General features: G+C 48.5%; 9 protein-coding genes across 9 annotated transcripts; 3 read left to right on the top strand and 6 right to left on the bottom strand.

Moving 5' to 3' along the window:
- Positions 1–1,465: 1,465 nt before the first annotated feature.
- Positions 1,466–3,323, top strand: N7466_006184 (VOC family protein; the record flags this gene model as incomplete). Its single annotated transcript, XM_057165581.1, has 2 exons — positions 1,466–1,641; positions 1,703–3,323. The coding sequence occupies 2 exons, from the start codon at positions 1,466–1,468 to the stop codon at positions 3,321–3,323; spliced, it is 1,797 nt and encodes a 598-aa protein (XP_057021180.1).
- A 1,756-nt stretch (positions 3,324–5,079) lies between these two features.
- On the bottom strand, positions 5,080–5,466 carry N7466_006183 (uncharacterized protein; the record flags this gene model as incomplete). Its single annotated transcript, XM_057165580.1, has 1 exon — positions 5,080–5,466. The coding sequence occupies one exon, from the start codon at positions 5,464–5,466 to the stop codon at positions 5,080–5,082; it is 387 nt and encodes a 128-aa protein (XP_057021179.1).
- Positions 5,467–6,188: 722 nt separating this feature from the next.
- On the top strand, positions 6,189–6,842 carry N7466_006182 (uncharacterized protein; the record flags this gene model as incomplete). The annotated part of the gene is made up of 1 exon (XM_057165579.1): positions 6,189–6,842. The coding sequence occupies one exon, from the start codon at positions 6,189–6,191 to the stop codon at positions 6,840–6,842; it is 654 nt and encodes a 217-aa protein (XP_057021178.1).
- Positions 6,843–7,160: 318 nt separating this feature from the next.
- N7466_006181 (D-mandelate dehydrogenase-like dehydrogenase) lies at positions 7,161–8,268 on the bottom strand (the record flags this gene model as incomplete). Its single annotated transcript, XM_057165578.1, has 2 exons — positions 7,161–7,664; positions 7,747–8,268. The coding sequence occupies 2 exons, from the start codon at positions 8,266–8,268 to the stop codon at positions 7,161–7,163; spliced, it is 1,026 nt and encodes a 341-aa protein (XP_057021177.1).
- Positions 8,269–8,850: 582 nt separating this feature from the next.
- On the bottom strand, positions 8,851–9,255 carry N7466_006180 (uncharacterized protein; the record flags this gene model as incomplete). Its single annotated transcript, XM_057165577.1, has 1 exon — positions 8,851–9,255. The coding sequence occupies one exon, from the start codon at positions 9,253–9,255 to the stop codon at positions 8,851–8,853; it is 405 nt and encodes a 134-aa protein (XP_057021176.1).
- A 1,028-nt stretch (positions 9,256–10,283) lies between these two features.
- On the bottom strand, positions 10,284–11,184 carry N7466_006179 (putative ubiquitin conjugating enzyme (UbcD); the record flags this gene model as incomplete). The annotated part of the gene is made up of 5 exons (XM_057165576.1): positions 10,284–10,423; positions 10,492–10,675; positions 10,835–10,864; positions 11,037–11,082; positions 11,141–11,184. 5 exons carry the CDS (start codon positions 11,182–11,184, stop codon positions 10,284–10,286), a joined length of 444 nt encoding a protein of 147 aa, XP_057021175.1.
- A 688-nt stretch (positions 11,185–11,872) lies between these two features.
- On the bottom strand, positions 11,873–13,338 carry N7466_006178 (acyl-CoA dehydrogenase; the record flags this gene model as incomplete). Its single annotated transcript, XM_057165575.1, has 4 exons — positions 11,873–11,919; positions 11,981–12,090; positions 12,156–13,071; positions 13,137–13,338. The coding sequence occupies 4 exons, from the start codon at positions 13,336–13,338 to the stop codon at positions 11,873–11,875; spliced, it is 1,275 nt and encodes a 424-aa protein (XP_057021174.1).
- A 539-nt stretch (positions 13,339–13,877) lies between these two features.
- On the bottom strand, positions 13,878–16,275 carry N7466_006177 (uncharacterized protein; the record flags this gene model as incomplete). The annotated part of the gene is made up of 4 exons (XM_057165574.1): positions 13,878–14,695; positions 14,755–15,049; positions 15,091–15,934; positions 16,013–16,275. The coding sequence occupies 4 exons, from the start codon at positions 16,273–16,275 to the stop codon at positions 13,878–13,880; spliced, it is 2,220 nt and encodes a 739-aa protein (XP_057021173.1).
- A 308-nt stretch (positions 16,276–16,583) lies between these two features.
- On the top strand, positions 16,584–18,023 carry fen1 (multifunctional nuclease RAD27; the record flags this gene model as incomplete). Its single annotated transcript, XM_057165573.1, has 5 exons — positions 16,584–16,596; positions 16,655–16,740; positions 16,817–16,821; positions 16,877–17,438; positions 17,502–18,023. 5 exons carry the CDS (start codon positions 16,584–16,586, stop codon positions 18,021–18,023), a joined length of 1,188 nt encoding a protein of 395 aa, XP_057021172.1.
- Between the last annotated feature and the right edge of the window lie 2,501 nt (positions 18,024–20,524).

Genomic DNA, 20,524 nt, shown 5'->3' with positions numbered 1-20,524 from the left:
GTAGATCTGATGGATTTGTAGTAGTATTTCATGATCGAAAGGGGCTTCGTACTTTGTATGGTCATTATTTCATAACTCAAGAGGTGTTCCTAAGCCTGTTCCAAATCGCCCAAGATGTTTTTGTTTTTGTTCTTACAACATTGAAAGGGGTTGGGTTTCTCGACGTGGCAGACGCCTCACTTTCTGCTGCACGACTAAAATCGGTGTAGCTAATCAGAGGCGAAGATTTCCGCTTCAATCCCAACTAAACCTGCACGCCTGCCCAGACCCGCCTTTGTGTGCTCAATACACAGACTGGTACACAGTATGCCTTTTTACGGAGTACGACGGAGTAATGCTAGTGTATGGCCATCATAAGATTCTCATTCACTAGTGAGTCATTTGCGAATAAGAATTTCGGAGTTCTGTACAGTGTTATTCCCACCCAATACTCACCTACTAATTTCTATGAATAGTGGCGGTCAGGAAAGAAGCCCAAGCCCCCAGGAACAATGGAATTTCCTTTCTTACCCTCCTACTCCACTGCCCGCCTCACCATTTGTCCAAGAGAATAGCGAGCTTCTCAGAATTTCAGAAATACCCGCCCCGCCACTGCAAATGATCCACACTGGGTCCCCGCGATGACCTGGCCCTCTTGGGATCCGAGCGGCTTCGGGAGTGGTTAAGCTCCTTGATTGAGAATCCACTTGCATCTCCATACCTATCCTCACCGAATCAAGCTAAGGACCTGATTCGATGGCAAGGATGCCATTTGGCTCTGGGAAAAGCCAATTCCCGTCGCCAAATTCCAGGACCAAGAGGGCCAGGAAGTTCCAGGACCCTCTTTCTCTTCTCCGCCGCCTGCCACGTTCAATCCCAATACTGGTTATCGGAGCGTTTCACCTTTTCCCGACGTGCAGATCGCGTCTTTTTTTTTTGGGAAATTCCATTTCTGAGAGGGAGGGGACTTAGGGAGACGATCGATAGTGCCAATGTCCTGATGTGTTTTTTTTTCTCGCAGGGTCCCACCGGAACTTATCGTATCGGACCACGCATCTACTCCGTAGTGGGATTTGACTTGGAATGAGGGGCCCAGTCAGGCTGGGGCTTGCCTTTCTCGGACGACTGCGGTGGACGGATGACCACAACTTACACGTACCTAAGCTTGGGCAGCTTTTTTTTTCCCTCTCCGTGCTTTTGTTCGCCTGCGTTGGATTGGCTAATCGTTTCTCTTTGCTCTGTCCTTTTTCGGTCCCTGGCATTGTACATCGCTGTGTCATAGTTCCTTCATGTTATAGGGTCCGGTTCCCTCACCGTATATAATATACCCTTCTTAAGACTCCCTTGTCCCATTCCTTTCCTCCTCATCTTGACTTTGTGTCTTGACCCATCACAATACTTTCCCATCTTATTCAAATCATTTTCTGAAAGTTGGACGTGCCTGTACGCCTGGCACGTTGACTTGGTTGCATTTCTTTTCGCAGATATGCCCGTCTCGCACTTGACCTTGACCGTTTCACACCTTCCGACCTCAACCTCATTTTTCTTATCATGTCTCCAGCCACTCGGATACCAATTTATTGGTCGGCATGACGACTATATAGGTTTCGGTCAGACGCAGGGGGAACCTGCTGATTTCTGGGTCACGGAACGGAAACCAGGGTATGTGATATCCGACTATACGATGTATAAAAAAGACAAGTCACTAATTTTCATACTTCAGAGGTGCTCCTAGTGCTGTTCATGTTGCATTCCCAGCTCCGGACAAGGACGCTGTGAACGTATTTTTCATCTCCGCTTTGAAGGCGGGTGGAAAGATGCATGCTGAGCCCAAATGCCGGGATACTCAGACAGGCTACTTCAGTGCTGCCGTGATCGACTTGGATGGCAACAGCATCGAAGCGGTGTACCGGCCAGGTGCCTCAGTCGTTGCATCGGAGGCTGGAGGACCGACCATTGCCTTGCTGGAGAATGGATCCGTGGTCTCCAAGGCTTCCAAGACTAGCAGAGCTACTTCGGTGAGATCTGAGAGCATTGCGCCCCCCAGATCGGAGGCCAAATCTCGTGCACTCACCAGAGCGCCAACCAGTGTTGCGCCAACTTCAGTTGCACCAAGCGCTTATGGGCGTGAATCGGTTTATGAGCGCGAGCGTTCTGCCCCGACAATGGTGTCTCGTGCACCACCACCCCAATCTCAATCCTACACGGTCCACACGGTGCAGACCGTCCAGAAGCCGGTCGATGATGGCAGCAAAGCGGCGAAGACAATTGTTGGTACTCTCATCGGTGCCGCAGCGGGCGCGGCAATCGCTTACGCGATGGTCATGGGTGACTCACAGTCCTCTTCCGACACGAATACCACCAGTTCTTCGCCGCAATACACGCCGGAGCACCACCAGTTGATGGGACCCCCATCGCAGGTATCGCAGTCGGAATCCGAACAGAGGTATCGGGCCCTTGAGGCGCCTCCAACGCGCAGTGTCTACACGTCGGCATCAGGCCCTCGGTCCACACTCAGCCGCAGCCATACCTCCAAGAACCCACGTGCCAGTACGATCTACGAAGGCACCGAGTTCTTCGATGACCACGGCCGCCGCGCCTCAGATGGCACCGTCTTCAGTATCCCCGAGGACAAACCCGTCCGAGCCATCGAGTACCCCACCTCCGCGAACGGCTGGCGCGACGAATACAGCCAAGCCCCCAGCACCTTCATCAGCAGCTACGCAGCGGACAAACCACGCGCAGGCAGCGTGCACTCCGTCTCCACCATCAAAGCCCCCCACGGCAACGGCCAACGAAGACACAGTTCAGACGACAGAGACACATACTCCACCCACAGCAACAGCTCGAAAGCCCACCGCGCGGCTTCCTCCCACAGCCACAACAACCACGGCACCAGTCAGCACCACTCGACCCCCAGATCTGTCAAGGACAAAGATGGTATGGCCAGTATTGCTTCTTCTATCCGTACTGCACGCAATATTCCACTGCCCCAGGGTTCTATCGCAACCTACTACTCTGCCACTCCTAGCCATCATGGCAAGTCACATGTTTCGGCTCGTGATGTGCCACTTCCTGACAGTGTGATTGATCTAGATGTGAACTCGCACGTCACACCGGATGATTCTATCAGCCAGATCGGTCGCCCCGCTCGGTCCTCACACCACTCCCACCACTCCAAGCACTCTAAGGCATCGAGACGTACGTCCAAGTCTAGGTTCGAGGATGAAGTGAAGCCAGCTGACAGTGTGAGCCAGGTGTCGCGGGCCTCTCAGCGAACCGTAAAAGCTGAAGAGATGCAAGCGGCGTCGAGGGTTAGTAGCTGGCGAAGCCAGGTTGTTTAAGGGAGATTTTCCTATACATAGATTGATATTGTTTCAACTTTTGCATCATCGGTTGTTTTGCTGTTTTTTTTGTTTTGCATATTTTTTTTCTTCACCTTTCTTTTCCCCTTTTTTTTCTTCTCTTCTCTACTCTTCTTCTTTTACTATATTTTTCCCGTTTTGTTCTTTGCATTTGAGGGTTTCGGTTCAACAACATCAACATATAACACATACGACAAATACGACAAATACGGTGCCCAGGCGGTTCGTTCCTCTTAATTATGACCGACGAAATTAGAAACATACATACTACACATATACAGGATTCATCATTTCTGGAAATTTTTTCTCTTTTCAAAGTTTTTTGTAGTTCTCAACCCTTCAATTCGTACGATAGGTAAAATTCAAGAGCAGACTGGGCCTTGAATACATATGATGCAACTATCACACATGTGTGCATGATAGTCCTTTTTTGAAAAACTTAGCAGGTACATTATATACTTAGTCTTGACCTCGGAACTCTAAGTCTCCGAGTCCTCCCAAATTACATTCCGTTACCACCCAGACCATATCCATGCATACAGCAAGAATTTGGGCAACAAAACACAGAAATCCAGAGATGTTGGAGCCTACAGGTTCCGTTGTCAATGTCAAGCAGCCAGGCCCAGGAATACCGATGTAGATATGGTTAGGGCTTTATTGGAGGCTGGGGCGAATCCTCATGTTTTAGAACTTATCGCCGTGGTGTGCGCATACTGGTATAGGTGATGTTACGGATGAGCCAAGACGAAAAATGGTTGACTGGTCGTTATTTAGTGATATCTTGCATGATGGTTTGATTCAATGTTCTTATAGAACCAGGCTTTGTTGAATCATTGAAGTGATGCTGTGGCGGTCGAGTATGTGTAAGAACTACTAGTATGTTTTCTCTTGCAACACATCTTGAGGGGTCTATAGACGATATGAGGTTGATCGATATTTTAACAAGCATTAAAACCCAAAGCTGTTTGAAGTTGGTATCTACACATATGACTTTGTGTTTGATCTTGTTTGTTTCAAGTGTTTAGGTAACGCCAGATTTTTTCCGTGATTTATGCCACCGATAGCATAATCTAGGATTTTATCCGTACTTAGCCCTAATTTTGAGAAAGCGAAACAAAAGGATAAACAGAAGAGAAGCAAAGAAAGGGAAAAAAGGCAAAGAGTCCCGAGGGCAGAAGATGATTGGTCCTGAAACCCCGCTTCATGCGCCTCTCAGCTGGCGTCTATAGTCGCAATCGCAATGAACAGGGGGGATTTCTACCATTTAGCTCTAGACTCTTTAAGCCTCTTTCCCCCTCTCAAGTCTCGAGTCAGTGATGGGTCTTTTTTCTCTTATAACTCAATTCTCAAGCTATTCTTTCCCGAATCATTTCTTTTTAAGATTAAAAATTGCTTTCAAAGACATTGTCCTCACCCTCTGGACCCGCAGAGCCGCATCGTAGGTACATTTCCAAGGTTATTGTATTCACATCAAACACTCCCAGACTAGCACGACAACAGAAAAAAAAACCCCCCACTAAAGGCGCAAAAGTAGCCCAAAATGCCATCCCTAGAGACCCTCCCCCTCGAACTCTGGGACCTGATACTAAACCACATCATTCTCGCGCCCTCAGTAGAACTGAGCGGCCTCGGCGGCGAACTAATAAACCTGCACCAAATCGCCGGTCTAGCCTCCACATCCAAAACCCTCCAGCACAGCGTCTGGAGCTTCTTCGCCCGCAAGCCCTTCAAGCCCCTAATCCCAGGCTGGTCCTCCTTCGCCCACTACCTCGCGGACCGCGCCTTCGGCGACAGCGTCGTCCCCTTCTCGATCGCCATCGGAATCCTGCTCAGGCCCCGCTCCCCAGTGGACCATCCCACGCTGCATAACAGCGTGGCGGCGGAGCTGTTCCAGATCATGATGAAGGCGCTGCTGTTCTCGCGGGCGCGGAAAGCCGAGGCGCAGAATCCGTGCTTCACGCCGCCGACTGGGCCGTGGGATTATTCGCTTGAGCCGATGTCGAGGAAGGTGGCGGAGTTTGCGCCGAGCTGGGTGGAGGTCGTGCTTGTTGTTAAGTGTCAGATTGTGGCGTTTTATTTGGATCCGGGGTGGTTTGAGACGGGGGCGTGGAGGGAGCTGCATCGGGAGCTGGTTCAGAGGGAGATGCAGAAGATTGTTGCGGCTATCACTTATAGAAATACTCTGGGCCAGCTTGGTCAGAGGTTTATAAGGGGAGCTGTTTCTGAGAGGGAACGCTTTGGTTATGAGAGGGGAGTGGTGGTTCAAAATCACGATGAAAGAGGGAGGTTGATGGCTTCGAGCAGTTGTTATAATATTCACTAGGCCCTTCACTCTTTTTCTGTAAAAAAGAAATGAGGACTAGTGTTTACTATACCAAGTTTCTCAAAGCTGCTTACTGAGAGAAGGTGACGCATTTACTTCAAGTTGTTTACTTAAATGTGCAATGGAATTGAATGAACATCCTCCTCGTTCCCTTTCTGCATTCTCTTCTGGACTCTTTCTCTTCAAGTTGATCCTGTGCTCGCTAGACTATTTCAGCTTCTAGCTCATCTCTTCTTGAATTCAAGTCTTCTCATCACCACAATTCAAGATAACAGCACCACTCTCACCACAACAGATCCCCTCATCTTTCAACTACCCTTCAACCATCATCAGACACGTCAGACGACAACCAGTCCTACCTCCAAAGTCTAGTCAACATCCTACTCCCACCTTCAAAATGACAGTCCACCCAATGAAGATGGTGATCGAAAAGAAGGTCGAAGCTCAAGTCCGGGTACCCTCACCTCCCAACCCACCCTCAAGAAACCTCTATACTAACACAATAAACAAAAAAACAGGGCATGTCACACCTAGAAGCTCTCCTCCCAAACATCTGGCAACAAGTCCTCGACCAAATCATCCAATTCGACCACAACCAAATCTGCGGACCAAACGGCGACATAACAAGCCCACTACACCAACTCGGCGGACTAAACTTCGCCTCCAAAACAACCCAATACCGCGTACGCGCCTACCTATCCCGCAAATTCGACGACCGCAAGCTCAACATCCTCCGCCTGCTCGCGCGGGACATCACAAAGGAAAGCCGGCTCGCCTTCGCCGTCGCAATCGGCAGCCTCCTGATCGAAAATCCTTTCCGGCCCTGGATCCGCACCCTTCCAGTTAACTACGCGATCGAGCTCACATTTATTCTGGCAGATGCGTTTGACGATTGGAAGGCGGCGTGTTCTCGGATTGTTGGACCTGTTGGAACGAGACGGCAGTCGCGTGCGTTTAAGGCTCTGATGGATGGGGCTGAGCCGATTGTTGCGGCTAAGTGTCGCATTATGGGGGATCATGTGCCTGCGTCGTGGTTTTCGTCGCTGTCTTGGAAGGAGCTTGAGGCTGAATTGAACTCGAAGCAGTTGGAGTGGATTGCTGATATTCTTATGAGACGTCGGAAGGTTAAGAGGGTTGTCTTTCGGGTTATGAGACCGGAGGAGACTCCTCAGTGAATGTGTGATGTATCGCTGAAAGTTGTGCTTTTGGTTCATTTTTGGGCCCTGGATTACCCTGGATTACGATCAATTGATGTAGGATGAATGGCCACTCGTGTGTACGGTTTGGGGTTTGGGGTTTGGTGCTTGGATTGATGGATTGAGCCTCATTACCATGTGGATTTACACATTCAGCGGGTTGCAGATACATGTACTCCAGGTGTTCTCAACAGCAGAAATGTTAGTAAATCAGAAAAAAACTAGAATCACTTCAAACATTGACTCCCTTGAGATCTCATTTCTAATACTTCTCTGGGTATATATGACTTCTTCCACTCATGCTCTCTTCTTAATCTCCATAACAGGCGAGTTCGCCTTCCCTTTCGTAAAGAAAGCCCGAATATTCTCAAAGCATTCTCGTTCGGCCTTTTGGAACGCAGAATCCGTCAAGCCACCCAGATGCGGCTGAATAACCACCTTATCGCTCTGCATAAACCACGGATCCAGGGATGGCTCATTAACAAAGACATCCAGCCCAGCACGGGCTACCTTGCCGCTCTCCAGCGCCGCAATCAATGCCTTCTCATCAACAACCGCACCTCTGGCAGTGTTGACTAGGAAAACGCCGTCCTTCATAGCCGCAAACTCAGCAGCACCGATTAGATTCGTTGTATTCGCATTGAGCGGACAGCTCAGTGAGACAACGTCACTGGCAGCAAGCAGCTCGTGCAGGGTTTCGCAATACGTAGCCCCGTATCTAGCCTCGTCATCCGCCGACAGCTGTCTTCTATTATGATAGATGATCTTCATATTGAAGCAAGCGGCCTTTTTAGCAATATACTATACCAATCCAGTTAGCAGGGATACTCCAACAATCAAACAAGTAAGAGAGAATCAACTGAAGAAAAACAAAAGCACCAACCTTTCCAATGGCACCCATGCCCACAATCCCCAGGACCAACCCAGCAGGATCTCTCGCAGGAACAATCCCACCCTCAACCGGGGTTCTCCAAGTCCCATTCCGAACACTCCTCTCCGCATTCGAGGTATTTCTCAACACAGCCAGAATCAAAAACAGCGCCATATCCGCCGTAGCCTCAGCCACCGCATTCACAGTATTGCAAAACCAGATACCCTCGTCCGCCATCCATTGCACGTCGAATTCGTTGTACCCCGCACTAGCCGACACGATGATCTTGCAGTCAGGGACCAGCGCTTTCAAGAGGTCTTGATCAAAGGGCTCGTAGGGCGGGGTGCCCATGCGAATTAGGAAGGCGTCAATGGGCCCGTTGGCGGCAATGTCTTCTGGTAGCATCTTTTGTGTCTCGGCTCGGTTTTTAGCGTGTAGGACGGAGAAGTTGAATTCTTTCTGGAAGTCGGCGATATAGTCGGCTCCTGCGTATTGGGGGTGGCATAGGGCCACGACTCTTGGCTTGGGGGACATGATTTCCAGGTATGTGTTTTGGTTGATTTGATGAAGAAGGATGTCTATAGAGGGGGTGTCTAGTGGAAAATGCAGAGAGTGTGAAAATGGAAATGGAAATTAGTAAAACCGAAGGAGCTGAAGTGGAGTTACTTATCAAATTATACTAGTAATGTGAGGGGTCGGGAGAACTACTAGTTAACTAATGTATGTGAAAGTTGACTCATCGAAGCACGAAATAACACAAGATTACTAGAGGTATGATGAAGGTACATGAGCAGGTGGTTGAAACCCAACTTCCAAGTGTAAGCTTCTCGATTAACCAAGAATTCTCTAGCTTCTAACTACTCAATTCTCTTGTTTGTTTACTTGAGAAGAGCTCAATGATAAGTTGATAAGAGCGATGCCATCCTCCCCGCTCACCCCCGCTCACCCCGCACCATCCTCATTCATGATCGAAATCCACAGTCTTACTTTGAAGATATCACACCAAATACAAGACACAAAGCTATCAATGCTACTTCCCACGTATCCAAGAGCGAACCCGGCCAATCTACACCCATCCATTAGTCGTGACTTCCAACCATCAACAGAAGCGTCCAACTATGCCACACATACCAAGCCAACACTAACTCGATTCAGCCCTTCAATAATATCACGACGTCCATCATCCAGACTAGTACTGTTAAACAACCTCAAAGCATTCCGATACAGACCCGGACACTCCCGCGCGTAGCCTCGCGCGTCTTCCATGATCAAGTCGAAGACCGGAATCTGATAGGTCTCGCAGCATCCATCCCGGGTATTCGTACAAATGCCATTTTCGGCGCGTCCGTCCATATGGTATCGAGCGAAAATCGCATCACCATACCGGTGTTCTGAGATGGCAGTGCAATATTGTGAGGCATATGGCTCGGTCCTCGGTATTCTTTTGGTACTATCAAGGACGTCCGAGATGCGGAAATCGAGGAAGAGTTGTTCGGGGAGGGGGTTTTCTTCTGGTATCATCGTAGCGTGGACGGTGGATCTATGACGTTCTATACTGGATGAGATGCAGTGGCTCGGAGTTTACCAAGAAGCTAGTACGTGTAGAACCTGTCAAGTCTCAGCGCTAAGACGCTGGACTAAAAATAGCGCGGCTCAAAATGGGTGCCCTCGGGAGTCCACTTGGGCGCTTTGGTCGACTGGTTGCCTGTAACAGGCAATCATTCCATTCAGTCTTGGAAAAAACAGCACTTCGGTGGTTGGCATTTCAACCTGTCGATGTATTTTCAGCTATACCGTAAGCTAGTAGTTACATATGTAGTTGGCTGACAACGCAACATTGAATTACTTGAATCTACAATGAAGCATATCTCGAGAAGACGGGCCTGCCTGTATTGTGCTATCTGATGACAAGAAAAGAAATAAACCTCGTAAAAGTCCCCTTCCCTTAGGTACGACATCACGGCCCGGTCCCATCACTCCCATATCATTTTCCTTGGTCCGATTCGATCCGAGTCCACCCCCAAGCGTATTCATGTCTCAAGCAACAGGTTGTTTTTTTCAGAAGGGACAGCTTTCGTTAAGAATCATCCATGGCCTTAGTATACAGACACACCAAGACATAGGAATGAGCTTTCTTTTTTGGGGGAAATTTTGATTGTCTCAACAAGGGAAAGAAATAGTCCTCTAGGAGGGTAAATGCCCCTTGGAGAACAAAATGCCATGTAATGCATGAGAGAGTTGGTCATAAGGATCGTTGGGTATGATGTCCCAGAAACTAGCACACAAAACGACACAAAGCATGGTCACAAAGCATGATTTAGCCAAAAAGGAAGAAGACAGGTAGAAGAATAGACCAAAAAGATAAATAAGACTGCAAGAAAGGGGATCACAGCAAGTTTCTACACCCACGGGTACGCCAGGCTTAGCGGATCTGAATCTAACGGAGACAAGCGGAGATGATGCAGAGGTGAATGAGATTAGACTGGTAGGTCGTGCGGAACGGCAAAGGGGGTCATTGGTATTGGGCAGATTGATTGAGAAAATGCCGATCAAATAGCGTACTTGCGAGTCCACTCGCGGGCTGTGGCCTCGTACCGCGGACGGTCAGTCTTGTAGACATGCGCGATCTCAGGCACAAGTGGGTCATCGGGGTTGGGGTCTGTGAGCATCGAGCAGATCGAGAGCAGCACTATAACAATATGAGTTAGTATAACTCGTTTTTCATCGCAGTATATGGTTTGACATCGGTTTTCGTACCTTTCGAGATTGTCAGAGCAGGGCTCCATTGATCACGCAGGATGTCGAGACAGATGCTGCCGTTCGAGTTGATGTTGGGGTGGTAGATGCGGGTGGTGAAGTTGACCTTGGGAGGCTTGAATGGGTAGTCGGTAGGGAAGACAATGTTGAGGAAGAAGACACCTCCAGAGTAAGGGGAGTCACCCTAATGAAGATCAACATTAGTATCTATGTTATTTGCAGTCAAGTACTTTTCCACCGGCGGTAGGGGGTCTCGACAAGCGCTGAGGCTGAATGCCCAGGCCGTTCCCCTCCGACCGTAGTGGTAAATAGTACAAATAAACAGAGGGAATTTCCAACTTACAGGACCCATGATAGTTGCTTGCCAGTGGAACTATATAGAGAAAAAAAAATCAAAAGTCAGTCGTCTGTTATATATCCCACCATTCCTCGAAATGATCGACAAATCGGTTACAGCCCCGCCGCACGATAAGACTTTTGAGGGGTTTCAGGGCGACGGTGACCAGCTAAATAACGCGAACGAGAAAGAAAAGGGAGAATCATACCAGATCATCTCCGAGAGGACCAGCGGAGCAGGAGGAGGGGGGATCCCTGTGATATATGTTAGTTGATAATCCCGACAGATCTGGCTTAAGAGGGGAGTGCTTACCGTCCGAGATCAGTGAGTTCCTTGTTAATGCGCTTAAGGGCCATTTTGAAGATTGAAGGGGAAGAGAGAGTGAGAAAGAGAAGACTAAGATGGGGGTCAGCGGGAAGAAAATGAGGGGAGCGGTCCTGTTCCACGTACGGTTACGTCTTTGTGTGGAAAAGAAGAATGAGAATGAGAAAGAATAAAAGAGGGGAAAAGTGGTGCGGGTGGGCTTGGGTCGGTATTACCAATACGTGCTCCGATATGACACATCGAGAATGGGCCGGGTAAGTTTTATTCGGGTTACGTGAGGCCCCTGTAGCGCGGGGTTTGCCCTGTATTTTTGGTATTTTCTGGCTTGTTCCTTGTACTGAGGTGGCAAGTGGCTAAGCTTCGATTGCTAATCTATTTCTCACTACCGTATCACCTTCCATAATCGTTCATAAGATTCTCATAATCTCTTAGTAGTGATGACTGGTCAAAGTGCTTCTAATCCTTAGCATCCAAGAATACCCATACTTGGGTAATGAAAACTGCCCCTCGATGATGTCACGTGCGGGTGAGGCGCCGTTATCCCGATAAGGAAGGTGCCCTAGCCTGTTTATACTGTACAACGTACTAAGTGAGGTACTACTGAAAAAGGTCTCTTATACTAAATACTAGTTTCTTTAAGAGATCCTTGTATTACTTTAGTCATTGTATGGATAAGAATGTACATTGTTCGAGACATCTGGACTCTAAAAATTATTTTTTTTAAACAAAGGCCTGCTTGCCTGTAATGGCCCGGCCAAGGATCAATGCTGTGGGTTGAAAAAGCAATTAGTCTCGGCCCAAACCAAGCCAGAATCATTGGGCACTTACCGTGAATATCGCTCTGACCCTCGTACGTCTGCACCACAAACAGGTTGGCTACATGACGCCCGATGTGGTACTCATCGCTGGTGGCATTGCCGCCAAACACCTCTTGCAAGCTGTAACAGGTTAGTATAATCAACTCAGAATTGTTGGAAACAAAACAGAAAAACACGGAACATACATTCGGGAATTTTGCAATGCACGATCACAGTTTTGACGCTTAATCATTGAGATCATCTCCGGGGTAGCCTTTCCAGCGTCCTTGAGACGAGCCACCTGCACAGCCGCCAGCGTGCCGTAAGCCGCATCCGTGGCCGCATCAGCCAACTTCTTCTGAACCAGCTGATACTTAGCTAACGGATTGCCCTTAAACTGCTTACGCTCAAGACTGTATTCACGCGCACGAGCAAGACAGTCCTCCAGCGCACCCATGCTACCAAAAGCAATGCCCAAACGAGCACTATTCAAGCAGGTGAACGGGCCTGTGAGACCCTCAACATCGGGCAGCATGTTCTCCACACCAACGGGACAGTTGTCCATGTGGATCATACCCGTGATGGATGCGCGCAGCGCAGTCTTATTCTTGATAGCGGGAGTCTCGTAGGTGCCAGGCGGGCATTTGGATCGTTCAATCACGAATCCACGGATCTTGCCAGTGGACTCAAGCTTAGCCCACACCAAAGCCAGATCCGCGATGGGTGAGTTGGTGATCCAAGTCTTGCTTCCGCTCAAGAGGTATACGCCCTTCTGGGTGGGGTGCTCGCGTGCAACGGTCTCCATGGACCCGGGGTCAGAGCCATGATTGGGCTCCGTCAACCCAAAGCAGCCGGACACTTTGCCCGATGCCAGTCCGGGGAGGAACCGCTCCTTCATCTCCTCTGTGCCAAACTCATAGATGCCTGTCATGGCCAGAGAACTCTGGACCGACATGCCCGACCGGTATCCACTGTCGACACGCTCCACTTCCTTGGTGATCAGACCTGAGGCGACGGTGCTCACACCAGCGCAGCCGTAGCCCTCAATTGAGGCGCCGAGTAGGCCGAGCTCGCCCATCTCTTCGAGGATTCGTCGGTCATAGTCTTCGTTGCGGTAGGCCTCTATCGGAAGATAAGTGTTAGATTCATCCCATGAAACGGGAGTTGGAAATTGGGAGTAGACGAACCGAGGACGCGAGGCTGTAATTTATCCTGGCAGTACTGTCGTGCTGTCTCCTGGATTGCCAGCTCCTCTGGTGTGAACAGCTCCGATGCGGCAAGGGGATCCTCCCAGTTGAACACGGCGGATGATGCGTACCGCCGGTTAGCAACGGGACCACCAGCTTGTAAAGAGCGTGCAGCTGCACGCAGAAGTGAGCGGTTCATCATTTTGTGCAGTAAGAAATAAAAACTTTCGAGAAAAGAAAAACTAAATTGACAAGAGAGTGGAGAGTTGGACTGTATGATATCAAGAATGAAGGTTGCGGGGGAGCTTCCATCTAATATGCGCTAGTGACGGCGAACCTCGGCAATTAGTGGGCCACAAAATCACCGAGTGTGGGAATGATGTAGGCACATAGCTTTGCCGATGGAGATCATGATCACCCATATTCACGCCGTGTAGGGGGTCTTCTAAATTACAGTCTCCAATTCGACGGGTTCTCCGAGCCACTAGGGGTATTAATTCGGTGTTATTCGGTAATTTTGGTTCAGAAGCGCCGAGTCGACTCGGTCTCGGGCTCGGCGTTGGAATGTAGTAGTAGCATACCCACAAGGTAGGTACAGCCGGAGGTTTGCCCACGACATTTTTTATCCTGTGGGTACATATTCAATCCAATCTATAAATCATCTAGGGGCTATATTCATCTGTCATGAATTAATTATGTACAAGAATGAGGTGATAAAACAAGTTGGAAGAGGTCCAGCCACTATGCCGGCATCTGGCTCTGAAGAAAATCAAAGACTCCGGTGGGGAAGTAGTCTTCGTCGAATCCCCAAAGATCTGCCATCATTGGGTCTATTGATCCTTCAGACAACCCAGACTCAGGTTTGCCCATTACCGGCTCGAATCCGTTGCTTCGCTCGGCAGACAAGGGCGCCACTCCCAGTAACGGCGGGGGGTGGTTCAGTATAGTATCGCGCTCACCCCATATTTGAGCCCCTGGGATAATCACCGGCTTGAAAAGCGATGATGCTTCTTGCATAGCAGGTCCCATCGACTTCTGACCACCATTGCGCTTCTCCCACTCTTCCAGTCCAGTGAGCATCTTTCGTAACCCACGCGCAATGTGATGGCTCAGATGGCGTTCGCTAGCCCTTTCGCTGCAGGAGACCATCAGTTCAACGATACGTCCAACTATGGCTCGTACCTCGCCGATATCGACGTGCAATCCGGCCGAGGAAATTGAGTTTTTTTGGCGCAGTCCTGCAGGATTGGGGCCGTTGGAACATGCCTTGGCCGCGATCTTCAACAGAAACACAGCTGCAAAGGTGATCATGCTGTGTAGATACAGTGGAACGCCAACCAAGGCCAGCTGGATGTCTGGCTCATCCAAGACGACCTTGAGGGTGGCAATAGCCGACTCGATCGCAATATTGGCGCGCTTTCTGCGCTCCGGTGACATGGCTTTTGAAGATGTTGAAGAGTGATATGTGCGTAAAGCAACCGAGTTTAGCTGCAGCCGAGAGAAATTGTAATGCATGTCGACAGCTTTGTAAGGGTATCTGCCAACATATCGACTCCCGGCTAGAGATGCAGTTAGTAAAAACACTTAAGGACTCACGGGATACACTGACTATGCTTACTTAGACGATTTAGCCATGCTCCCTTCCAATCGATCAAGTCTAGATCAAACTGGTCGATCTTGGGGAATTCGCTTTCGGGTACTTCGAGATCGACGTCGGGCCCAAATGAAAAATAGATACGAGTAAGAATGATAAACAAGTCAACTTGGCTATGCAGTCGAAGGTCTCCTTGTGATGTTGATGGAGATTGTGCAAAAACATTGTGCTGGGTGATGCTGGCGTCCTCGTGGATGATTGGTGGTCGACCATATGCGATGGAAAAATGATGCTCGAGCGTCTTGGAATCTGTTAGCTTCTGTAATACAATATGTAAGAGTCATTTTATCCAGAACTTACATATAAGAGATACCATAAGCGAGCCTGTTCTTTATGCTCTGGAGATCCCTGGATTGCCTTCCGATAAAACTGATGCAAGTTGCGCTCTGTAGCAATCCGCACTGCGTAACCAGATAGTTTCCAGCTAACGTCTGCAAGCCAAAATGCCCCAATACATAGAGCGCGAATATCATCCAAGGTGTGATGATGTCCAAGCATCGACTCCGAAGCTAGTTTCGCAAACTCGGTGTAGCACGTGTCAAATGTACGTTCTTTGGTAGGCAAATGAAGCGCTGTCACGGCCAGGATAGCCGCAGACAGCATGGACGAAGACTTTCTGGCACTTGTCAAGTCTCTGTGTGCTAATAAAGCCCCATCCCAAAGATAACGGTTGAGCACAAGGTCAAAGTGTTCAAACAATTTCTCTGCTTCCTGGAGATCCATAACGCCGCGGGAGATGAAGTCGGTCACCAACGCTTGGTCGGGCGCATAATTTTGTCCGGGTGAGCCCTCGCGATTCTCGCTCAATTGTGTCACTTCATATAGACTACCCATCGGGGCGGTCACTAATGAAGTGGCAGAGGTCTCTTCGCGGTCCATGGAGTACTGCGGCTGGTGCTGTGCGAAGGCATAGTTTGAAGCGCTTGACCCTGTGCTTGGACCGGCGATATTTTCAATTGAACCATTCCTGCCATGATATCCCAACGCATGCCCAGCTTCATCCACCGATGCGATCGACTCTTTCCGGCGATTTTTCTTCGAGGGCGTCTCGATCGATCTACCTCCGGCTTGGTAGTAGGATAATTCTGGGAGTTGGGCTTTTCTAAGCAAGTCTGTCATGGCCAGCTCAATTACATTCTTCCATCTAATCATCGAAATCAAGTTAGCATGTTACTAGCTTTTATCCGGCGCAATGTACAAAATAATGATACAGAAGACTTACTCCGCCTCGTCCTCCAGCAATGTCTGCAAGCTCTTATTAACAACGCAGTCCAGTCCCATGCGGCGACATCTGGAGCAATCTTCCTCGCCGGTCTTCATATCGCAGCGAACCTTGTGCCGCTTACATTCTGTACATGCACGGATCCTCCGAGAGATCTTCGGGACATGTGCTTGCCGCGAATGATACTCCGGGGTGAAGTCACCTTGCGGAGAAGCAGATGATGCATCATCATTACCCTCAAACTGAATGCGATTCCGCTTCATGTTGTGATATTGACTCAACCTCTCCGCATGAGCAACTCCGGGGAAGAGGAGAGCGGGGTCGGGGATTCTCGACCGTTTAAAAGTTGTCGCCTGAGGCACCAGTGGATCTAGAAGCCCCGGTCAACGCCCGGTCACGTGGAAGGGCCCTCTTTGGAACTGCGCTAGTCCTTGTTAGGTTTAATTATGATGCGTCGGCGCGTTCAGCTCCAAACGCGTCTTCGTTCTTTTTATTCTTTCAGTGAAGTTCCCCAAAACCCTCCAAAGTGATCTGGTTTCGATATTTCTGAATATCACCCTCAGCCACCAAAATGGGTATCAAACGTCAGTGAATCTTGGATACTGCTACTCTCAGGAATCTTATCTGATCATAGTATAATAGACCTATTCCAAGTGATCTCCGAAAATGCCCCCGATGCGATCAAGACGGGCGAGATCAAAAACCACTTTGGCCGCAAGGTCGCGATTGTATGTCCAATATCCATGGCCCCCTTATTCACTCACTCCTAATTATCAATGGCTAATCAATTCGTCTCTCCTACAGGATGCGTACGTCATTGACACCAGCTCCAAAAGCCAGTACCTCCCACTGACACTTTCGCAGATCCATGAGCATCTACAGTTTCCTTATCGCCGTGCGCTCCGAGGGCCAGCAACTTACGAATGAGAGTGGTGAGACAACTTCACACTTGATGGGCATGTTTTACCGAACTCTGCGAATGGTCGACAATGGTATCAAGCCTCTATACGTCTTCGACGGTGCTCCACCGAAGCTCAAGTCAGGCGAGCTGGCAAAGCGTGGTGCCCGTAAAGCCGAAGCTCACGAAGCCCATGAGGAAGCTAAGGAGACTGGTACCGCGGAGGATATCGAAAAGTTTTCCCGACGCACAGTGCGGGTCACGCGTGAGCACAATGCGGAGTGCAAGCAGCTTCTAAAGCTGATGGGTATTCCATACATCGATGCGCCTACTGAGGCTGAGGCCCAGTGCGCCACTCTTGCGCGTGCGGGTAAGGTCTACGCCGCTGCGTCGGAGGATATGGATACCTTGTGCTTTGAGTCTCCCATTTTGTTGAGACACTTGACCTTCAGTGAGCAGAGGAAAGAGCCTATCCAGGAGATCCATTTGGATCGAGCGCTGGAAGGCCTTCAGATGGACCGTAGTCAGGTAAGTTGTATCTCATTTGGGTGATCTCCCGGAAGTTGTAGCTCATCAAGTCATATGATATAGTTTATCGATCTTTGCATTCTGCTGGGTTGCGATTACCTCGAGCCTATTCCCAAAGTCGGACCCTCGACCGCTCTCGCACTGATCCGTGAACACGGTACCATTGAGAAGGTGCTGGAGTTCATGGAGAAGGACCCTAAGAAGAAGTTTGTTGTCCCGGAGGATTGGCCATACCAAGATGCGCGTGATCTTTTCGTCTCTCCGGACGTACGCGACGCAGACCACCCCGATTGTGATTTCAAGTGGGAGGCCCCGGACATTGATGGGCTTATCGCATACCTAGTCACTGACAAGGGATTCAACGAGGACCGCGTACGTAACGGTGCTGCGCGATTGACCAAGAACCTGAAGAGCGCGCAGCAGTCCCGTCTAGAGGGATTCTTCAAGCCAAAGGCACGCACTGAAGACGAAAAGGCCAATCTGAAGCGGAAGCACGAAGAAAAACTCACCAAGCAGAAGAAGCAAAAGAAGGATGATGCTAAGGCGAAGAAAGACTTGAAGGCCAAGCCACGTGGCGCAGGCTAACTTCCCTGCAAAACCGAATACTTTCGATCTGTACTCCTTTACGCATTTTTCTTATTTGTCGACTCGATCTTCTACGACCTTGGCGCTGGCGTTGCATGGGCTCTTCTATTTTTACGTGCGGGGTTCCTCGCATTTTCTCATCTCGTGGGGATGACATCGTGAACTTGGCCTCGACCATGACATGAACAAGCATATCATACTCCCAAAAAAGAAGCAATACTTTTATGATTAGAAGGTTTATCACGTAAACTTGTATTCATTCCATATGATAAAATCGGTATACTTGGCTGTGTGGGCCTAAGATCAGGAAATATCGGTGAAGTAAGGGACCCATTTATCCTCACTTTTTTACTGATCCTCGCCTCCACATGGCAGAAACCAGATTCAATCACGTTTATTATGATTATTCTGGTTGCTTTGAACATTTTCTCCGAATAAATAATCGCGTAAGACGTTTTCGTTGTGCGATAGACCAACTCCATTCTTGGTACACTTGTATAGATCGTCGCGGGATAGGCGAGATTTTACAAATGAAGTAACATCGAGTGATCTCTACCAACAATGTTGCAATGATAAATAGGAAAATCATATGATACTCCCTTTTCTTATCTGAATTGATTTTTATATTTAATTTTCTAAATAATGGTCGAGGGGACATAGGATCAAGATTATGGGTGGGGAGCGCGTTGATTCGATGCTGTTGCAACATCGGACCAGAAACCTCTTGATCCCCCCTCCACCTTAGACAATAGAACCTCTTTGCCCATGTAAAAAATGCTTGAATAACACCTATTAAGGTATTTATAATGGTCGAACTTTCATACTTGCCCCGAAAAAAAAATTGTTTGGTCTCAAAATTTTTGTAGCTGTAGTCTGTAAAGTCACATGTACCTAGGGTAGGGAACTGGACCTGATCAAGCCGAACCCGTTGGTCGGATGCACGGGATTAACAAGTGGGTGCGTCAGTAGCGATCAGTGGATATCGATGGAAATCATTCTATACTGTTTTTCCATTGGCTGTACGTATATTAATCCCCATGACCAGGGGCTAAGGTGTTGGTTGTGAGTCTAATACGGTATGTATATATTGGGCTACATCACTCGACAACTTCCACCCCGTTTGCCACCCGGTGAGGCAGCATCCATTTTATTCACCACTAAAAGAATTATTTGTGGGTAAAATGATTGTATATTGTTTACTCAAGTAAAAATAGATTTATATTATCTTTATTAACACGTACAGTAAAGCAAAAAATAAGACTGTCAGCTACGATAAGAGGTTGATGCATCGAATTGGATGCGGAGTTGAGGTTACGGGATATCAAAGGGGCCGAATTAGGGTTGGGTTTTGCACAGGACCTGGGACAAAACGCAAGACGAAACATTCCATTCGAGTGAGCTTTCAAAGAGCAGATCGTCAACTACAACGCATGAATCAAAGTCAAGGAATCATCAAGTCCCAAAGTCAAGTGTACCATGGATTAACAGCAGACTTGAGCGGGGCGCTGCATGACAACACACCTCGTGACGCTGCAGGTCCGTTCAAGCACAAGCAAGGAGACGAAGCTTAGAAGTGGGATTAAGTATATAGCGATGCACAATAGGAAGTATATGGAACTGGAGCACGCTACATATCCATATCTCAGATTAGAACGTGTTCCATGCAGGACTTTACCTGGGCTTGACCGTTTGCAGACCAGTCCTTATTTCTATGTTCCAGAAACGCGCAGGACACAGGAAGATCAAATTCCATACAGGCTTGCACCTTTCCAACAAAGTAATTGGAGGGGGTGATCTTCTCCGGTCGCACTGGAATGCCTCTAGAAAATCCAATTTAACTATTTCTCAAGTTCCCACAGGCGAAGATTATGGATTTGTATCCACTAGTGTAGAAAGGTCCGGCTAGACAGAGACTTAGAAAAAGGTGCCGATGCGCGATTTCTTCTACTCATGTCGGATGTTTAAGCTTGGGCTTTTATGCATGATCTCGAATAGATTTACACTCCTAAAAGGCTCTAGTCCTGAGGGCCGAGAATGGGCTTTCCCGCCATCTGGGGGAATGCGCGTTAAGTTCAAGCCATAAGATGAAAAGACATGTAGAAGAAGGATAGAGAACGCGTGACTGGTCCTCCAAGTTCGACAAGATCAACAGGATGGAATAAGAGTGTAGGATAAGAATCTCTTGATTAGCTATAGAATCATAATACTAATCATTCATAAGAGCTAAGATACTTGAATCCTTTGCAAAATAAAAAGACAGAAGTATAAAAAAAAAGAGGAAAAAAAAAAGCGAAAAGGGCGAATTTTGGGGGGTGATCTTGTGTCAACACCGGCCGCCTATAAATCACGGATGCCCCGCCGGCCTTTTCCCACCCCTTCCGCTGCTTTTTCATTTCTATTTCTCCCACAACAGCTTCTTTACTCGTTTACTAACTTGTCATATTTCAAACCTTTCCAAACTTCTTTCTTCTTTTATACCCTCACATCCAAGCTATATCACC

Source organism: Penicillium verhagenii (assembly GCF_028828195.1).
Source record: "Penicillium verhagenii strain IBT 33310 chromosome Unknown utg000006l_segment0_segment0, whole genome shotgun sequence".
Lineage (NCBI taxonomy): Eukaryota > Fungi > Ascomycota > Eurotiomycetes > Eurotiales > Aspergillaceae > Penicillium > Penicillium verhagenii.
This window is presented reverse-complemented; position numbering and strand designations above follow the sequence as displayed.